The sequence below is a fragment of the Mauremys mutica genome, chromosome 8 (assembly GCF_020497125.1).
Source record: "Mauremys mutica isolate MM-2020 ecotype Southern chromosome 8, ASM2049712v1, whole genome shotgun sequence".
NCBI classification, from domain to species: domain Eukaryota; kingdom Metazoa; phylum Chordata; order Testudines; family Geoemydidae; genus Mauremys; species Mauremys mutica.
Window position 1 is genome coordinate 11,119,824 of NC_059079.1, and position 19,115 is coordinate 11,138,938.

The 19,115-nt window shown below is 44.5% G+C and overlaps 2 protein-coding genes across 3 annotated transcripts in view; one reads left to right on the plus strand and one right to left on the minus strand.

Annotated features, from left to right (window-relative positions):
- PODN (podocan) overlaps positions 1–1,338 on the plus strand; it is a 32,280-nt gene extending 30,942 nt beyond the window's left edge. For both annotated transcript variants that reach the window (XM_045028953.1, XM_045028951.1), the window contains one exon: positions 583–1,338. The gene's annotated coding sequence lies outside the window, so the exon portion shown is untranslated. The remainder of the gene's footprint in view (positions 1–582) is intronic.
- Positions 1,339–14,920: 13,582 nt separating this feature from the next.
- Positions 14,921–19,115, minus strand: part of SLC1A7 (solute carrier family 1 member 7) — an 80,296-nt gene continuing 76,101 nt past the window's right edge. Inside the window, exon 11 of the mRNA XM_045028933.1 lies at positions 14,921–18,123. Within this exon, the coding sequence (XP_044884868.1) occupies positions 17,887–18,123 (237 nt within the window). The 3' untranslated portion in view covers positions 14,921–17,886. The remainder of the gene's footprint in view (positions 18,124–19,115) is intronic.

Genomic DNA, 19,115 nt, shown 5'->3' on the forward strand with positions numbered 1-19,115 from the left:
ATCTGGCACCAGTCCCTGTCAGAAGATGGGATACTGGGCTAGATGGAGCATTGGTCTGACCCAATATGGCCATTTTTATGTTCTTCTTATTGTTTGCTGTGCAGTGCTCTACTCTTAAAAAAAAGACTTTTATAGGTGGGAAGGTGGCAGGGGTCAAGGTACATACGAGCCTTTTGCCACTGGAGACCCAAGCTCAAATTTGGATTTGGTTAGATGTGAAAACAAATGTGGTCTCCACCTTGGTAAATGTTTTCATCTTAGAGTACGGAACAATTCAGTACTGGGGATTGTCTACTTGAGATATCAGCCTTGGAACAGGGCAGGAGCTACTGGGAAAGCCAAATATTAGACCCATGCCTGTGCTATCCATAAAAGTACAAGAGAACTGGTGGTCAAATTAATCTCCTAGGAAAATAGTTTAAATGTACCTTGAGTTATTAAGTGTAACCTTCTAAGAAGTACATCTCTGTTTTGGGCTGAGACACATCTGACTTCTGTCAGCATGCATTAAGCTTACTGTGTTTTGAATCACAAGCTCCAAAGTTATGTAACTCTGATTTTTGCCTTCCTTATGTTTTGCAGGAAAACATATGGAAAATGACATATATTCCTGTATCTATATATAGATATACTGAGAGCACTTAGAGAAATGTGCGGTGAATTACACCAGACTATTTGTTGTGGCACTAGGCCAGGCTTGACGAAGACAGCCTGTTATAGTGCCTTAATCAGGGAGAGACCCTGAACGCCATCCCAAAGCTTCCACTTCATCTTATACAAGACTCTGGATCATAAGGAATTGCTCTGGAACTCACAAAAGCTGGCTTTTGTTTCTTCTATTTCTCTTCCCCTAGCATTTCCATCTATAATAACAATATGGGACTGTTTTGAACACATGCCTTCAGATGCTGTTTTTGTCACTCGGTTTTAAATGAACCATATATACGTTTTGTCTCTTTTCTCTCACCCCAAACAGATTGATAGTTGATCAAGAGGGATGGGTATTTACAGTAGCTTCATCTGTGGAGCAGTATATGAGGCATTTTCATCACCAAACTGCAATAAGAACAACCAGACTGGATTAATCCATTCCTCTGTTACTACAATATGTATATTTGGATGAGAAAAGCAAATTAAGGCTGGATCCCATAGTAACTTATCCCTACTATCAAAGCCTGCAGTATATGCCCGTGCTAGAAAGGTTTTTAAAACAAAACAACTCTTGTACATATATAAAAAAGAAATGCATTTTTACATTATTGTCCTTGTCAAAGTTTCTATCCTGCTGCTTTTTGTCCATGGGGCATTTGTACAAATATCCCTGAATAGTGATCAGGTGAATGGACCAAATAATACTTAGGATCTGTACAGCAGCACACATTCTCAACTAGACGCATATTGTATAGCATACATACTTAAGGGCCTGATCCTGTGACTACCAAAGCCCGTGAGAGTCGTGGGTACTCAGAACCTCTCATAAGCAGACCCTAAGATGTCATTAAGGACAGTTAGGGGAGGGGTTTCCCATCACAGTGCCAGATTGGGGACCCCAACCCTTGCAGGACCTTGGGCCCTTAAAGCTGCTCTCACTTTTAAGACCCTTCCTGTAATATCCTGAGTGCTCTCAGTTCCTATTGAAATCATGGAACAGACATGAAAAAATAAGAATCAAAGCGTAAGGGCTGAGAGGTTCTAATCTGCTTGTAATGTCCTTCATCTGAGCTATCTAATCAGTGCAAGGAAGTTGTTGATGCAGTGAGGGTTTCTGGTTGAGCACATGTTGTTTGCATAATGTGCTCCTAGGATTTATTTGCAGGTGTTGTGTTGGCTTGTTTCTACACCATCTGTTTTCCCTACTGGAGAAGGTCTAGTTATACATTCTCCCTTTTGATTTCTCTAACACATGAGTTATTCCAAGGCCTTGCCAGTTCTCAACGGGGACAATTCAACATGGCCACAAGTCACAGAAGGAAAAAAAGAAGAAAAAAAAAAGGGCAAAAAATTACTTCCAGAACAAAGAAAAAACAAAAATCAAACATTAAATGTGAACAAGAAATACAAATATGAGCTTTGAGGCAAAAAAACAACTTCCCACTGCTTTCTGGAATAGATTTCCACGTAGCGATGTATATGGATCACTCAGCATAACAGCTCACTCAGACTGTCACCCCACAAAACAGATCAACTTACAGCACCCCCAAACTATTGAGAGTATTTCTGAGGTAACATACAGATATCAGAGTTGCCATGAGACTGTAGACCACACCCCCTAAAGATGTAAGCAGATTAACAAGAGAAAGCAAGGTTTAAAAAGCTGAATATATTTTACAAAGTTGTCTCAAACCTACAACCCCTCTTTTTGCAGCCCTAGCCAATATTTAAGTTACCTTATGTACGAGTGACAATGTTCTTCACAATCCTCAAACAGTTGAAAGCTTCTCTCTACCCATTACTATTGGAATGCAATGGTGGTAAAGATGGGGTCCATCTAACAACTTATTTCCCCCCCACAACAAACAGTCACCTGATTTTTTTTTCCAGGGAGTTGCTGAGCACCTTTTGATTCCCATTAAACTTTTCATTTCATTTGAGTGCTCCTGGGGAGGGACTGAGTGCCCTCGTCTGCCTCTGAAATCAATAAGAATTGAGGGTATTCAACACTTCCCAGGATTGGGCCCCCTAGGGCAAGTGTTAGCATTTGCTAAGGAAGGCCTAACTTCAGTCTGAGGGCCAGAGTCTGCTTTCTTTTACACCAGTGTAAATCTGGAATAACTTGACTGAAATAAAAAAAAACAAAAACCTGCTCTGGCTTTATACCAGGATAACTAAGACCACAATCTGGCCTTAGGCTTAAAGAAGCCACTGTCTCCTCAATAAAAATACAACACAAAAAATGTATTTTGTCCATCATAAGCTAAACTACTTTACTACTCAAAAAAAGAACTATAGGTCTGATTCCTCACTTCATATTATTTCTGCCTGTGCAAAAGAGGCATAACATTCTATCAAACCAAAATAATAGGGTTTGCAACTCAGTTTGCACAGATGTAAATAACCCTACAAACGAGGAGGGAGTGGAGAATTGGGACCCCTTGTCCAGATCTCTGGCTCTATTCCAGCTGTGTGTGCTCTACCTGCCAGTTCAGAAGGATTAGAAAGCCAGCATTACCAGCCAGCGGGGGATTCCCTGGTTGGTGCAGAGCTAGCGTGTTTGTCCCTGTTGGAAGGATGTTGCTGGGGCAGGGGGTATGGTTGGAGTGCTTCTGCATTATAGAGAGCCCCAGCTGATGCAAAGACCTCTGGAGGATTAACCAGCCCCTGAAGCTCTGAGTATCAAGAGACCCAAAGATCAGGGCCTCTGTTTTTTTCTCTGTGACAAAAATGAGGACAGCTTGGAAATCAGCCTATCTGCTTAACTTACAATACTGCACCAATAAAAGAAATATACTATAGAGACCAACAACCACCATAGGGTATGACTTTGTCTTCTCCTGTGAGTTGCTCAGACTTTGAGAAGAAAGAACTGATGTTCCTTGAAGTTGATATGCATGTTGTTGGTAGTGAATCGCACAGATCTGGAACATGTGTCCTAGCAGCATTTTACTGAGCCTGCATTTCAACACAGAATATGTTTGCATGGCTTGTATGAGTGTGTATACAAAGGAAGGCCTCAATTTAATTTTTTTCTTAAAACCCATTTTCCATACTATGGAGACAAGGCGCAAGTCTGGGGAAAAAAAAAGATTTTTCTGGGCTTGGACAAAATTCTTCACTGCAGCAACTGCGCAAATATTTTTGATAGGATCTGGTTCATATAGAGAAGATGCAAATAAAATTGTACAGCACAAGGCCATGCACACACCTGTCAGTTCCATGGTACTGTAGATGTGTAATGGTTTGTAATACCACCAGCTCACCAACCAGTACAGTAAACTTTTTAAAGAGAGACTGTACAAATACCCAAAAAATCAAGTGCTACAGGCTCTTAAACCAAGAAAAGTAGAGCAGTTGTTAGAAGAAATATATTGTTTAAGGTGAGATTTTTGAAACTGCTTAAGAGAGTTAGGTGCTGTTTAAAATCCCTCCCTAAAATATTCCTTGTATTTTAGAACACTGTACTAACCTTGACCAATTTTGAAACCCCCCTAAACACAACTTTCTATTTCAGTACAATTATGGAATGGGACCCTTGTAGGTGCTGGGACTGTAATATTGGAAATTACTTAGTTTGTGTTAGGTTTCCTATCCTATTACCAATCCCCTTTTTGCTCCCTGGTTGGTGCTATGAGAGTAGCGAGTGAAAGTTAATGTCTGAGCCTGCTTTAGCCTAGGTGAAACAGGTTAGTGGACTTTGGTCCAGTGCTATGTTGCAGTCGGCCCTATGTTGAATCTTTCTAACTACCTATTGAAGTTTTTACAGTGACACCAAGCCAGTGTAAGTACCTGTAAGGCAAAGGGTTGAATGAGCATTGAAACTAACCCTCAGACAACTGGAGTTAGCCCTCCAATTCAGAGTGAGGGAAGCTTGCACTGTCATTACCTTTTTGTGGATTTAGAAGCACATTGTCATGGATGTTAGCCCAAAAAAACCTGACTTACCTAATTATCCCATTGGTAAGTTCTCACCAGCAAGACTCAATCCTGATCACTTTCCTTCAAACTGAAACCTTCTGAGGGATTCTGATTCTTCCTGACGCTGCAACTATTGAAGAGGAACAAGGTTAGTGGTTTATTGTGAGATTTAAAACAAACAAGTGAGTATGCGTATGTTCCTCTTCCCTTATGGGATGCAGAGCTCCATTCTCCCAGAGAAACATCTATATACTGCTCTGCCGAGTGTCTAACAACTTCTCACTAACAACTGGAGAACAGACTCATTCCTGCCACCAGGGTATGAGCCAAAGACAACATCTCACATACGATAGGTAGAGAGGGAAATGTCCTGCTGGGCTAGCCAGCCCTAATCCAGTTAGGGCAGGATTCATCCCTACAGTGTATTGTCTACAATTTTTGTCTAGTCTATTATTTATGTCACAGAAGTGCCTACAGGCCACAATTGCAGTTGGGGCCCCATTGTACTACCCATTTTACAGATTCATAGGGCTAGATCCACAAAGGGGCCTTAGGTTTTGTAGTGCCTAAACTAGGCAATGGGAAATGGTGAGGAGAGGGGTGGGGCCTAAGACCAGCCCACCAAAAGGAGTTAGGTGCCTAATGTGAGGCACCATCCCCTTCTTGGGATCCACTGCTGCCCAACCTCTCTTGTTGTTAGGTGCCTAAGTCAGATCAGTCATTTCAAACAAATGAGGAAGAGCCCTTATACCCAGTAGTCACAGCAGTCAGGCTGTGGGAGACCCACTCTGATGCAGAGTAAGAACTTGAACCCAGTTCTCTCTCTTCACAGGTAAATGCCTAGCATCTGGGTGATTGGGGTGGGTCTCTCTGTCTCGCCTGAGAAAGCTTTATATAAAATACTGATTCACTGGAGTAGGGACTTGAATTTGAGTCTAACATCCCATGTGGGTCCTTAACCCCTGGGCTGCAGAAACCTTCCCGCACTCTTGGTCACTGGCCTAATAAATATTTAAGTGTTTTAAACAAAGTGGAACAGTTTCAAAAGGAGACATTGAGTATGGTCCTACCAGATCTGTACCTGGAGGTGAGATAGGCAGGGAATCAGCTAGTTTGAAGATCTAGCTGGGGCTAGCATAAGCTAGACACCAGGTGTCAGAACTGAGGTGACTTTGCACATGCCTGCTATCGGAAATTTAGGTGCCATGGGGACTTTACTGACAGAAACTTAGGTGCCTAGGGAATTTAGGTGCCCAAGGGTTTGGTGGCAATTGAGTGGGGTGCCTAAAGTGGCAGTTAAGCATCTAAATCCCTTTGTGGATCTAGCCTCATCAGCAGTCCCTGCACTTAAAAATTTACAATCTACAAACCACAGGAGCTTCCTCTTCCTAGCAATCATCAGTACTGTGCAGATCTCCAAGTCCCTTGCACCCCTCATGCTCCACAGTCAGGGCTGGCTCCAGGCACCAGCGGAGGAAGCACGTGCCTGGGGTGGCACATGCTAAGGGATAGCATTCCATCCATTCTTGGGGTGGCACAGTCCAAGCATTTTTTTTTTTGCTTGGGGCGGCAAAAATGGTAGAGCCGGCCCTGTCCACAGTCCAGATCTCAGCTCTGTTCTTCCTGCAACTGCTGCCACTACACATCCCCTCACTGCCAACCAACCTGCCCTCCTACCCATCTTACCTCAGATCTGACACTGTCCATTGCCCTCACCCACTCCTGACTCAGTTCACCCTAGAGTGACCAGACAGCAAATGTAAAAAATCGGGACGGGGTGGGGGGGTAATAGGAGACAATATAAGAAAAAGACTCAAAAATTGGAACTGTCCTTATAAAATCGGGATATCTGGTCACCCTAGTTCAGCCCCCCCCCCCTTTAAATCCCACCATTCTCCCATTTCAGCTTTGCCTCCTCACTTCCCCACTCCTGTTTCAGCTCCATCACCATCCCCATCAATGCAACCCCTCCCATTCCTGTCTCAGATCTGCCTCCCACCTTCCTGCTCTGCACCCCACATCCTCTTCCTGCCAGTCCCCTCACTCTCTTTAACCCATAGTGTGCTGCCCCCACTCTCACTCCCCCTACATTGCTCTTACACCCAGCTCCCAATGCACTTTGCTGCTCATCCCCTCCCGTGTTCAAACCTCACCATTGCTCTCCAGCGCAGATCCCTTGTCCTCCTGCCGGACCCCAAAACTCACCCTTGGAGACTTCAGGGCCTGAAGGGGTGGGGCAGTGGTGATTCCACCCTCCCATCCCCACCATAAGCTGCTTCTGGGAGTGGATGTGCCCCTCATCTTCCCCCAGTCTATAGGGAGGAGTCTGCAGAGGCGGAGCAGCCTCATGTGGAGGCCCAGGCCTGCCTACCCCCTACAGACAGGGAGGCCCTGTGAGGAAGGATCCTGCCATATAAGATAGGGCCCCACCCCCTAGAGGTGCAGCTTCCCTGTGAGACAGGGCTCTGACAGACAACCCCATTCACTGGGGTATGTGGCTTCTCCAGGCCCAGCCTCTCAGGCACAGACTGGAGCTGTGTGGGGCAAAACAGCCCTGTCCAGAAGATGGGGCCACCCCATGGATTGAGGGGACACCCTGAAGATCTCCCTTGGATGAGGGGGCAGGGGTCTGCTGAAGAGAAAAGCCCAGTCAGACAGCCCCAGAAGCTGATGGGAGAGGAAGGGAGAATGGCCACTGCACACAGTGAGTGCTGTGGGGAATGCCCAGGAGACTGGGGAAGAGGAGCTGGGCTGTGTGGGGCCAGGGAGGTTCAGAGTTGGTTAAGGGGATGTGTTGGTGGGGTGTGAGAGCTGCTGCAGTGGCTCCTTCTCTGCCATAAACTGCTCCAGCTGCCCTTCTCCCGGTCCCCAAGCATGATGGTGGGGGAATGCTGCTGGAGCAGCTAGTAAAACACAGCTCCTGCAGCCACTCCTGTGGGTCACAGGTGCCTCTAACGACCACTGGAGGTCACCTCTTTGTGCAGGGAGGTTGGTGCATCATTAGCAAGAAAGTCCACCTGGGGAGCCTGGCCCCACAGAAAATGGGAGCATGAGACCCCTGAATTACAATGCCCAGGAGGCACCACAGTGCTATTTCAGAATTGAAATATTTGGGGGTTTGGCTATTCCCTTTTGGTTAAAAAAATCAGTTTTCCAAAGAAAGCAGACACTTCTTTGGTGAAAATTTTGTTTTAATTAAAAATCCAATTTTCTATGGGGAGGAAAAAAGAACATCAAAAAGTTTAGATGGAAAAATTTTGACCAGTCCTATCCCTTACCCATCATGGGGCTTGTCAAAAGAACCTTCCTTTTCACAAGGGAGTTCTATGACAAGCCCTTAAATGAATAAGTGGGGATCATTTCTGTGGGAGCCCTTCCTCCTGGCCCTGCAGGGACGTAGCTGGGGGGAGGGGAAGAGTGAAGTTATCTCCCCCCCCTCTCCCTCTCCCTCCCCACAATTAGGCAGTAGTGCCGGGGGAAGGAACTGCAAGCTCTCCTTTCCTGTGGAAGAACAGCAGCTGGGAGAGCCTGGAGACTCCTCCCCTCAGGCCCCCATTCAAATACCCCCAGATGCCCATTAGGAGGGTGCAGGGGGAAGTGGTTTGGGGCCAACAGGAGAACCCTGAGGCACCCCCCAGACAACTGAGGAGCTGGGCTTAGGACAAGTCCCATCTCCCTGCCCCCTTGCAGGCAGGAGAGAGGGGGCTTGTTCCCTAAGCTGCCTCAGGAGGTGGGGTTGCTGCATTAGTAATAAAGCTCCCTGCAGACACAGCTCGGCTGGGAGCTGTGTTTGTCATGCTATCAGCTGCCCTTTCTATGGTCCATAGGGTGCTTGAGTGAAGACAGAGGTGACAGTTGGAAGCTGAAAGGTTGTGAGGAACTTGGCTCTCAACCCCACTGCTCCTGTAGCAGCAGATGTATGGTAGGGAGCTATGCACCTGAGAGTCCTGCAGTTCTCCGCTGTGTGCCCCCTGCCCTGGTCCATGGCAGAGCTGAGACTGCAGGACTCTGAGGAGCGCAGCTCCCAATGGACCCAACCCCGTTCTGCTTGCATCTGTGCTTGCCTGGGGACTGAGTGTTAGCACACTGTTGGTTTTTTGTTTGTTTGTTTTGGTCTGGGAATAGCTGCTTTATAAGTTCTAGCACACTCAAATAAGTTTAGAGAACTTGAGTTTGAGACTTCATGAAATGCAGGCTGCTTTATTCATGCGGTTTCTCTCCTGAATGGGACTCATTTTATGGAAGCCATTGCAATATAACAAAGCAATTACTAGTGTAAGCAACCATGAGTGAATTCCCTACAGAAGCCTTGCATGCTGCATTTTTATGAAGGAAAATATTAGTGTTGTATTGCAACTCTGATTCATCGTCATGCATTTATGAAGTCAGCCAGCTGGAGTTGTATATGGAGGGAGTGGATATTGAATGTATCGTACAATCAATCAGTCATACAAAGTGTTTCCACTAAAAAAAATCGTCAAATGCAATTTGAATGTCCAAGAACATTAAACAGACCAACACCAAATGCTGTGTCTAAAATGTCCTCATTCTAAATGCTTTTAAAACATATGCTAAGGTTTTCAAATTTGTTTTTGGTATTTCCATCTGTTGTATAAATCTATTTGTAGTGTGAGATTATGGCAATGTCAAGGATGTTGCTTTGGATCAGTAAATGAGACTAAATTTTGCAATAGTCTCTCAGCCACAGATGAAGGAATTAGTATGTCTCGTGCTTGAGTCACCCTGGGTGTGGTAGCATGTTATATTGACAACCTGGCAACCTTAGAAAAAAACCTGTGGGTAGATCCTCACTGCAGAATTAACTCAGGCTCTTACTTGGATGTTGTCCCTAATCCCACTCCTATCCACACACAAAACCCTCTCACCAAGTTTAGTGGTACTTTCAACCTGGGCTAGAAGGCTTATCTGGGTTTGTGGTCTAAAAGTTATTTGAAGCTTTCACTGAGGCTGTTAGCCCACCTACTTTGTAGCGTATGCTAAATCACTTGAGTGCTGATAGTCCTCCAATGCCTTCCCACAATTCCTGCTGTGTACCAAGAAGGACAAACAAGTTCTCCCACAGTTCTCTTAAAAAGAATCGTAGAGCAGGTCAATTTACTGCAGCACAATGGGATATGCCCACAGTTAGTGACACACGCAGGTGAGTGCAACACCAGTGAGGACCCAGTAACTCTGGTATGGCTTTGCAGTATGGCTATTTGCACTTGGACTGTTTGCACTTACACTCATGTACTGATCACCTGAGTGAAAACATACCCTGAGAAATCGCTTTCTCAGTGTTCTAATGTGTAAATAATGACAACTTGAACTGTGCCCAACCTCAATTATGGATCCAGTCCCCTGCCCCAAGTTTTGGGACAGTTAGCATTTGGCTGTCAGCTTTGTAAATAGGGCCTTTCTCCACTAATACACATTTGTGTGCTTCATTCAGTTTATTTATTATCTACATGTCATGAATAATTTGATGTAGATATAGTCATTCCTGTATAAAAACCTGAGTTGGGGGCAAGGTCCATTTTAAAACAATGTATTCCTGCTGAGTAAATTATTGATCAGCTGCAAACTAGGCAAATCTCTGCACTTTGAGTTTAACTATGTTTTCAAGAAATAAAGCCACCAAAGATTAAAAAAACTCAACATATTTAAATGAAACAGAAGATTGGCAGATTAAGGCTCAAAATGTCTAGTTTGACTTGGTTCTGTGTAATTTCCACATGTTTTTAATAGCCTAGTAGTAAAAACCAATAAAACCACTAGAACCAGTGAAATCATAATGAAACATTTCAACATTGTTATTTTTTCTTTTTCTTTTTGCTTTTTCTTCTAGCTCTTACAGTGTTTGTGGTAGATGCAATGTGAGATATCAATGGAACATAAAACATTTTAAAATCTGCTTCCCTTGCTTTTTCCATCTTATTAAAATACCCTTCTCTGGGAAAAAATGCTAAAGATGTAATGTCCCTGTAAGCAGGGTCTGAATGAACTCTCCCCTGACTGGTTTCAGAGTAGCAGCGGTGTTAGTCTGTATCTGCAAAAAGAACAGGAGTACTTGTGGCACCTTAGAGACTAACAAATTTATTATGCTCAAATAAATTTGTTAGTCTCTAAGGTGCCACAAGTACTCCTGTTCTTCTCCCCTGACTGCTATTTGGGGCGGGAGAGACTTCAAGAGCAAATTGTATTTACATGAACACACCTACTCTGCGTAGGTATCTAGCAGACAGGAGCTGTGTAGCTGCAAGTGAACAGCTTTGGCTGGTGTTGGGTTACAAATCACTTTAGCACTGAATGCAGGGGTAGTGAAATGTTGCTATCAATGTTATCTTCATTGTATGACTAAAGGGGAGCAGAACTGTGCTGACCTTGTCCCAATTGAGGGGTCACCCTCAGCTGAAAGGAACTTGCTAAGCCAGACTCCTGTGAGAGTAAGAGGGGTGGGGACAGGTGTCTAGCCAAACATGTGGATTCTCCCTTGGGGGTCCTGGTCTGATTTAACCTGTTTCTCTGTTTAAAGATAGAGCTAAATAGGCTTCATTAGGAGCCTTTTGTTATTTTAAGTGCTCAATAAGAGCTGAAATCAGGTGTGGTGGGGGTAGTGTTTCTGCCTAGACTGCTGAGAGCTAAAAATCACTAAGGCTTTGGCTACACTTGCACTTCAAAGCGCCGCCGCGGTGTAGTCAAAGCGCCAGCGCTGGGAGAGAGCTCTCCCAGCGCTGTCCGTACTCCACCTCCCTGTGGGGAATAACGTACAGCGCTGGGGGCTTTGACCACACTGGTGCTTTGCAGCGCCGCAATTTGCAGCGCTGGAGAGGGTGTGTTTTCACACCCTGCTGCAGCGCTGCAAATTTGCAAGTGTAGCCAAGGCCTAAGGGCTTGGCTACACTTGAAAGTTGCAGCGCTGGTGGAGGCTTTCCAGTGCTGCAATTAGTAACCGTCCACACCTGCAAGGCACATCCAGCGCTGCAACTCCCTGGCTGCAGCGCTGGCTGTACACCTGGTCTGGTTGGGGTGTAACGATTGCAGCGCTGGTGATCCAGCGCTGCTCATCAAGTGTGGACACACACCAGCGCTGTTATTGGCCTCCAGGGTATTAGCAGATATCCCAGAATGCTTTTATAAATTACTCTCTTTGTTTTGTTATGCAGCCTCTCTTTGTTTTGTTGTGAACTCGGAGCTCCGTTGATCCCGGAGCTGCTTATAACACAGCTCCTGTTTGCTTTGATCAATCTGTACCTGGCTGTGAACAATCAAATGAGATAATGAGGCAGGCAGGGAGTGAGTGTTTGCTTGACAGAGAAACAGCGGGGAGTCCATTTGGATGCAGGCTGTTTGCAATTAAGAGTTAAGACTAAGGGGTCGCGAACATTTTCTGATTTTTCAAGGCAGGAAGCTAAACACACAGTGTTGGCTCCAAAAATCCACTCTCTCTCTCTCCCCCCGCTCCCTGTCACACTACAGCCCCCCCACCCCCCTCTTTTGAAAAGCACGTTGCTGCCACTTGAACGCTGGGATAGCTGCCCATAATGCATCACTCCCAACAGTGCTGCAAATGCTGCAAATGTGGCCACACACCAGCACTGGTAGCTGTGAGTGTGGCCACACACCAGCGCTGTCCCTACACAGCTGCACGACCAGCGCTGTAACTCCCAGCGCTGCAACTTTCAAGTGTAGCCAAGACTTAAGAGACTGATCTACAGAGATCATAGCAGAGGGGTAGGTGGCAGTGGAAAGTGACTGACGGGCGGCCAGGATGAGGAAATTGAGACACAGAGAGACTAAGGGTTAGATCAGGGGTTGGCAACCTTTCAGAAGTGCTGTGCCAAGTCTTCATTTATTCACTCTAATTTAAGGTTTTGCGTGCCCGTAATACATTTTAACGTTTTTAGAAGGTCTCTTTCTATAAGTCTATAATATATAATGAAACTATTGTTGTATGTAAAGTAAATAAGGTTTTTAAAATGTTTAAGAAGCTTAATTTAAAATTAAATTAAAATGCAGAGCCCCCTGGACAGGTGGCCAGGACCTGGCAGTGTTAGTGCCACTGAAAATCAGCTCACGTACCGCCTTTGGCACATGTGCCATAGGTTGCCTACCCCTGGGTTAGATTCACAAAGGGGACACAGGCATTGCAATGCTCAGGGTTGCAGTGCCTAAATCCTAGGTGCCCTGCTGCCCAGTGGAATTCACAGACCTGAGTTAGGAGCCCAGGTGCCCCATGCATTGTAGGGGGAGAGTTAGGTGCCTAAAAAGGGATTCTCAGAAGCCAGCGAACTGAGCAGGGAGCCACCTAAACTAGCCAGGAGAAAAATGGAGAGGAAAGGAGAGGAACTTAAGTACATTTGAGGATCTGGGCCATAGGTGGCTAACATTGATCTGGGTTTTAGGCACCTCACTGACAGGCTTGGGTAGAGTCGCTGCTTGGGATGGTTAGCTGTGAACCCTCACCTGGATTTAGGTGCCTAAGTCAAGTCACTCCATCACTAACTCAGTGTAAAATCCTAGTGGAGACAAGGCCCTGTAGTTTTTACCTTAACGTAGCTAGTGGAGGCCAACTCTATACCCACCACCTAGGCTTGACCTTGACTAGCTACAGCAAGGTTAAAAACTATCCATGCCTCATCTCCATTAGAATTTTAACTAGGGTTGCCAGGCATCTGTTTTTTTTACCAGAATCCCTGGTCGACACCACCCTCCTCCATGTCACCCTGCAAACCCAATATGTGGGAGCACAGACCATCCTTGATTTCTCTTGTGCGAGTGGATCCTGCCCCAGTAATGATAGATGCTCTTTCTGGTTGTGTGTACCATCCCAGCAATTCAGCAGTATGAGTCCACGCCTGGAAAAATGGATCACCTTTGACCTTGCAGATGTTGTGCAGTGCACAGCCGGCCACGACAATATGGATAGCACTGACAACATTGGTATCTAAATGGTCCTGAAGGCATGGCTAGCTAGGTATCACTCTACCAAATGCACATTCCACCACCATCCAACAGCTACTGAGCATGTAGTCAAACCTTCTTTTGCCAGGACGGCTGAGATCAGGGTGCGGTTTCATAAGCCATGGAAGGAGGGGATACATGGGGTCCCCTAGAATAACAGTGGGGGCAGAGACTCCATTTATAACAATGTCATAATGTCCCAGCCTGTCCATGAAGGTAAAGTCCTAAGCTCCAGAAAACCCTGGCATCATGCACCTTGCTAGCACATCCCATGTTGGTGACCATGAATCTGCCCCAGTGGTCAATCAGGACCTGCATACTGATGAAGTAGTACCTTTTCCAGTCTATGTACTCGTGCTCCTTGTGGAGGGCAAACTATAGGCACATGAGTCTCATTAATAGACCCAGTGCAGTTTGGGAAGCCCATTCTCTCAAAGATGGCAATTATTTTAGGAGTGTTGTTTATGCCCACTACCTTTGGGTAAATCAGTCCTGATCACCTCACAAGCCTCCACCATCACAATCTCTCACAGTTGACTTGCCAACACCAAACTTATTAGTCAGAGAACTGTAGCAATCTGGGGTAGCCAGCTTCCAGAGGGCTACAACGACCTGCTTCTGGACCAGCATGGCCTCTCCTCATGCCAGTGTCCTGTTGCTGGAGGGTCAGGGCAAACTGTTTGGACGGCTTCAGGAATGTCTGCTTCTTTAGGCAAAAGTACTGGAGTCACTGCTGGTCATCTCAGGTCTGAATGAGAATGTGATCTCACCCATCTGTGCATGTGGTCCTGCTCCAACAGCACCAGGCTCTACATGGGGAAATCTGCAACTATGGAAATAGGCATGAGCGGCATCAGCTGGTTTGCAGATGCTATGTCTGTACCCTCCTCCAAGAGGGACCTTTGATGCTGTCCACCAGCATCTCACAGATGCGCTGTCTGATTCCTAAAATAGGAGTGAAAGCACAAGCAGGAGACGTTCTTCCACTGGCACTGGATCCATGCTGCTAGTTCTGAGTGCAGGGAAATAGCTAAGCTGGATGTGCCGATGGGCTAACAGCATTTCCAGGCTGTGCCACGGGATGACCAGAAAAGTTCTCCCATAGTACACCATGAACGAAGCCCGAGTGCAACCACAGCTAGCATGGGCACTAAGAACCCTGGGAGATGCCCCCAGAAGCCACAGTGTCTAACTCATGTCTGTGTAATGCAGTATGGAGGTGTCAGCAGAACTATGAGTATGGACGCTCACGCATGAGCTTGGAAAGAATGAGTCTGCAGGCATGGGTCATGGAGATCTGGGTTTACTATGTAGTGCAGACATACTTCTAGAGGTTCCATTTGAGTGATGCACTGAACAATCATAAAGAAAAGATAATCCTGGTCCCAAAGAACTTGCATACAATCAAAGTATAAAATTAGAGACTACGAGTGAATACAACAAACAGACAAGGTAACAGTGAGTTATGATCAGTGTAATAGGCAGTAGTCACAGCACACCGGCATACAGAAGGCATGCGCCGCAGTGATGGCTGAGGTTTTTTAATGGCACCATTGACATAATATGAACTAAACATTTAATATTCTCAAAGCAAAGTCTAAGCTATTTATCAATGGGGTATAGATGCACAATATGACTAACCGAGCATTCATTTTAAAGTACATTTCCTTCCTGTCCAGTGACCCTATAAAAACGTTCCATTTTGCCATTTCATACCTAAGACTTTCCCATGCCCCACCTATCGAAAGATGGTGAGAGAAGGTAAACCATTATCTAGGGCTAAAGATATTCATTAGGTAAGCAAGACTCACTGAGGACCACTGGCTTCTTCCTCTGAGTGAGGAAGCTTTTCCTTCTGAGAGGTGTATTTTGTGGAAATTGTACCATTTTCTAATGCTAGGATTGATTTGGGTCTCTTGAGGCCTCACTACACGCTGAACTCATGGAGGCATTGAGGTTAAGATCTTAACATTTGCTGTGACTGTTCCAGGAAACAAAAAGATGGATCTTCTGCACAGAGAAAAGTTAGATGGCCATATAAAATCAACCAGCAGCAGTGCAGTAATGTTCAATCTCCTTTGTGTGCCTGATATTGACGCCCCCTCGTTCAAAGCACTATGACCACCAAGAGGACATCTAGTCTTGAGTCTTGTTTCCACTTTTGTGTTGGTAATTTTAACAAAGGAGGGTTTAAAACAATATTTTTAAAAGTGGGGAGCTGAGTTCGCAACTGTAGGGTCCTAATTAGGACATCTTTTTTGGAAACTTGCATCAGACACCTAGCTGCCTTAATGATGGGAGCCATATAGTGATGTGGAGTGATATACCATGTATGGTCCAAGAGCTATCCTGACGTCACAGGGTAAGAAACTACACCTAGATATTATGATGCATGGTGTCCTATATATACCTAGAAGATAGATTAGGAAAGAAGGCTCAGGGCAGGCAGTGGGAATTTGCAGTCCTTTTGACTAAGGACTTGTCTACATGGTGTGTCAGTGGACACTAGCTGGGGTATAAAGTCTGCTGTGCACCAGCATATCATGTGCTAACCGGCCTGCATGAATCCTGCAGGTGTGCACTAAAAGTTCCCTCGTGCACTTAAATTGAAGTTTGAAATGGCAGCATCCACATGGGCCAATTAGTACGCATGAGCTGGAGTATAAATTCTAGTGCATGCCCAGCGTGTCTTGTGCACTAACGCACTGTGTAGACAAGGCCAAAAAGTAGCATGTGGCTTTGCTGGCTGGAATTGTTTGCTTTGCATATTTGAAACTACTCTTTAATTATTTGTGAAGTGGAGTTCTGTACCCCTGCCAATTATTGGGGGGGGCATGACTTTGCTTCCCCCTGCCCCTTGTGCATGCCCCTGACTTTGGCAAGTGCTGAAAAAATTGCCCTCTCTGAGTAGACTGATTAAATGTAGAATTTTTCCCATAGAAGACACCTTAACATTCAGCAATATTTTATAGCACCAGCTAAAGATTTTCAGGAATTGATGTGGCAGGCATAAAAATAACAAAATACACAGGTATTTGGCAGGAAATAGTTTGTGATCTTTGTACCTACCTGGTTCTGTATCCTTCCACAAATCCTTTTCCCCCAAGACCTACCTAACAAAACATGAAAGTTTGAATGTTCTGAGCACATCATGCCGCCCTTCCATCCCAGCTTTGAACGGAGAAGTAAGAATCCGTTCATTCTAGAAGTGCACAGATAGCCTATTTTCACAATGTCAGGTTTATTTTAAAATGTTCTTCATTGCAAACATTGGTAACACACCCAGCAGAATTTATTGTAACCAAAGATTTAGTAGATGGCTAAAAAAAAGGGACAACATTCAGTTTAGTCCAACCCACGGTATAATGAAAAATAAAAAGCTAGTTTCCACAGCAAACTCCCTACAAAACCCAAATATTACTCATCTGCATTGAATTCCAGTCTGTGTTTAGTCTGCCCTTGGAATGAAGCATATTTGTCAAGAGCTTTGAGAATTGAGCTTATACATATACAGTGGAACAGTCTATAAATAAAAGGAGAGAACAGTGAACACTCTTTAGCACCAGTGCTTATGTGTTAGGGCTTGCATGGTTCTGCCATTACAGGTATATTGTACCGATTCTACTGTAGAGAGAGATTTCTTAAAAATTCTTTGTGGATCTGGCACTTAGAAGGCAAACCGTCCTTTGCAAGAATCTAGACATCTCTGAACAATATATTGCAGTTTGATGCCTATCTTTGAAGTGTGTATAACAGAATAGCTTTTAAAATGTGTTTTCTTGCAAAGAGAAATATTTTGCTTTGCTTTCAGTTTGTGGCATTATTCGTTACAAAAGATTTGCCTCTTGAGATCAGTGCAATTTTCTTAGTGCTATTCTAAATCTAAGCATAAACTCTTTGTTTAAGGAGTAGAAGAGAAGACAAAATTAGTACGCTTTCAGTATGTTTTGTAAATTCGTTCCTGGCAGCAATACATCTACATAAATACCATGTTCATAATTAGTGAGATGCGAAAAAAGGCTTTTGTCAGAAATAATAAAAAAGGGGTTAAATAAAAAAAAAAAGCAAAAAAGGAGTGTCGGATACTACACTGGAATCAAATCAGTTTGCCCAGGGAGAACCAAAGTTGTCCATTGGTTAATTTCCCAGTATTAAAATCATCCCCTAAAGAAGCCCCCTATCTCTTTCAAGCCTTGTATCTTTTCTGATCACAGCTAGTCTCCTAGCTCCAGTACAAGCATGCTGATCATAACTCCACATTTTTTTCCATATAAGAGAGTCCTCCCTCCAGCTGTGAGGTAGTGATTGGGTACCAGGTCACTGGATATCAGATACCATCAGATGTAGCAATTACACATTTGTTTCCAGTTCATTGATTTCAATAGTGCAGTGGTCTTTACTGTTGGATTTCTTTGTGTGGTTTTCCGGTGGGTTTAGTTCTTGCTCCGCTTGTATAGGTATGTGGTGCTGAAACGCTTTCACTGTTTCCAGTCCATGAGACTCACTCATGTTCTTCACACAACCGTTTCTCTGGTAAGCCATGATTTGATGAATGCTGATGGGTTTAGTTTCACAGATCAGTGGCACCTATGTGGGAAACAGCAAGATGCTGCATATTATCACTGCTAAACACAGGCAATGAATCTCATCCTAATGATGCAGATAGGCACCTAGTGCAATTGGCAAAAAATGCCTATGCAGGTTGGACACCTAATTCCCAGTGAAAGTCAATGGGAGTTAGGTGCCTAACCTGCATAGGCACTTTTTCCCAACCCTCCCCTAGTTGCCTATCTGCATCTTTAGGCACCTAAATACTTTAGTAAATCTGGCCCTTGGTCCATCAGCAGAACTGTTATCACTGGAAGTTCAACCATTCTTCAAGGCAGTATATGTCCCTTTGTTTAGAAAAGGGATGAATGGCTAAGTGAGTGTCTATTTATATTCACCCTGGGCCCAATTTTTAAAGGTATTTAGGCACCTAAAGATGCAGATAGGTGCTTAGTGGGATTTTCAGAAGTTCTACCAGCATCTTTAGGTGTCTAAAGATCTTTAAAAATCTGGCTCTGTTCCTTCCTGCATGAACAAGAGACAGCCAAGAAACTTAAATGTAAACAAATGCTAGGAAGAAAAAAGGAAAAACTACTTATGAAACATATAATCAACCTGCAATCAGTGTTCATTGTCATAGGATTTGATCAAAGCAAATAATTTAGTAAGATCCTCAAAAGAGATGAGTAGGAAAAATGCCCACAGTTAGACTACCAAGTTACAAGGGCTACAAACCCTAATGTGTCGGGGCCAGATGGAGTCAGGTACAATACTGCATTATCATGCGCCTCCTCCTTATCGACTACTGATGCTATGAGGGGTTTTGTCTTTCTTTGAAGTATAATGTAGAGGCTACTGCTGAGCCAAGACACCAGATTGAATAGACCATTGGTCTATCTATGCTTTGGTACCTCCTTGCCTCCCTGTTACCAACCTACTAGACCTCTGAGCTAACATTCATTTTTGCCCTCTGTGCTGTTTCAAAGCAAAAGAGGATTTTATTGATTGATTTCACAAGTAATGTGTTGAAA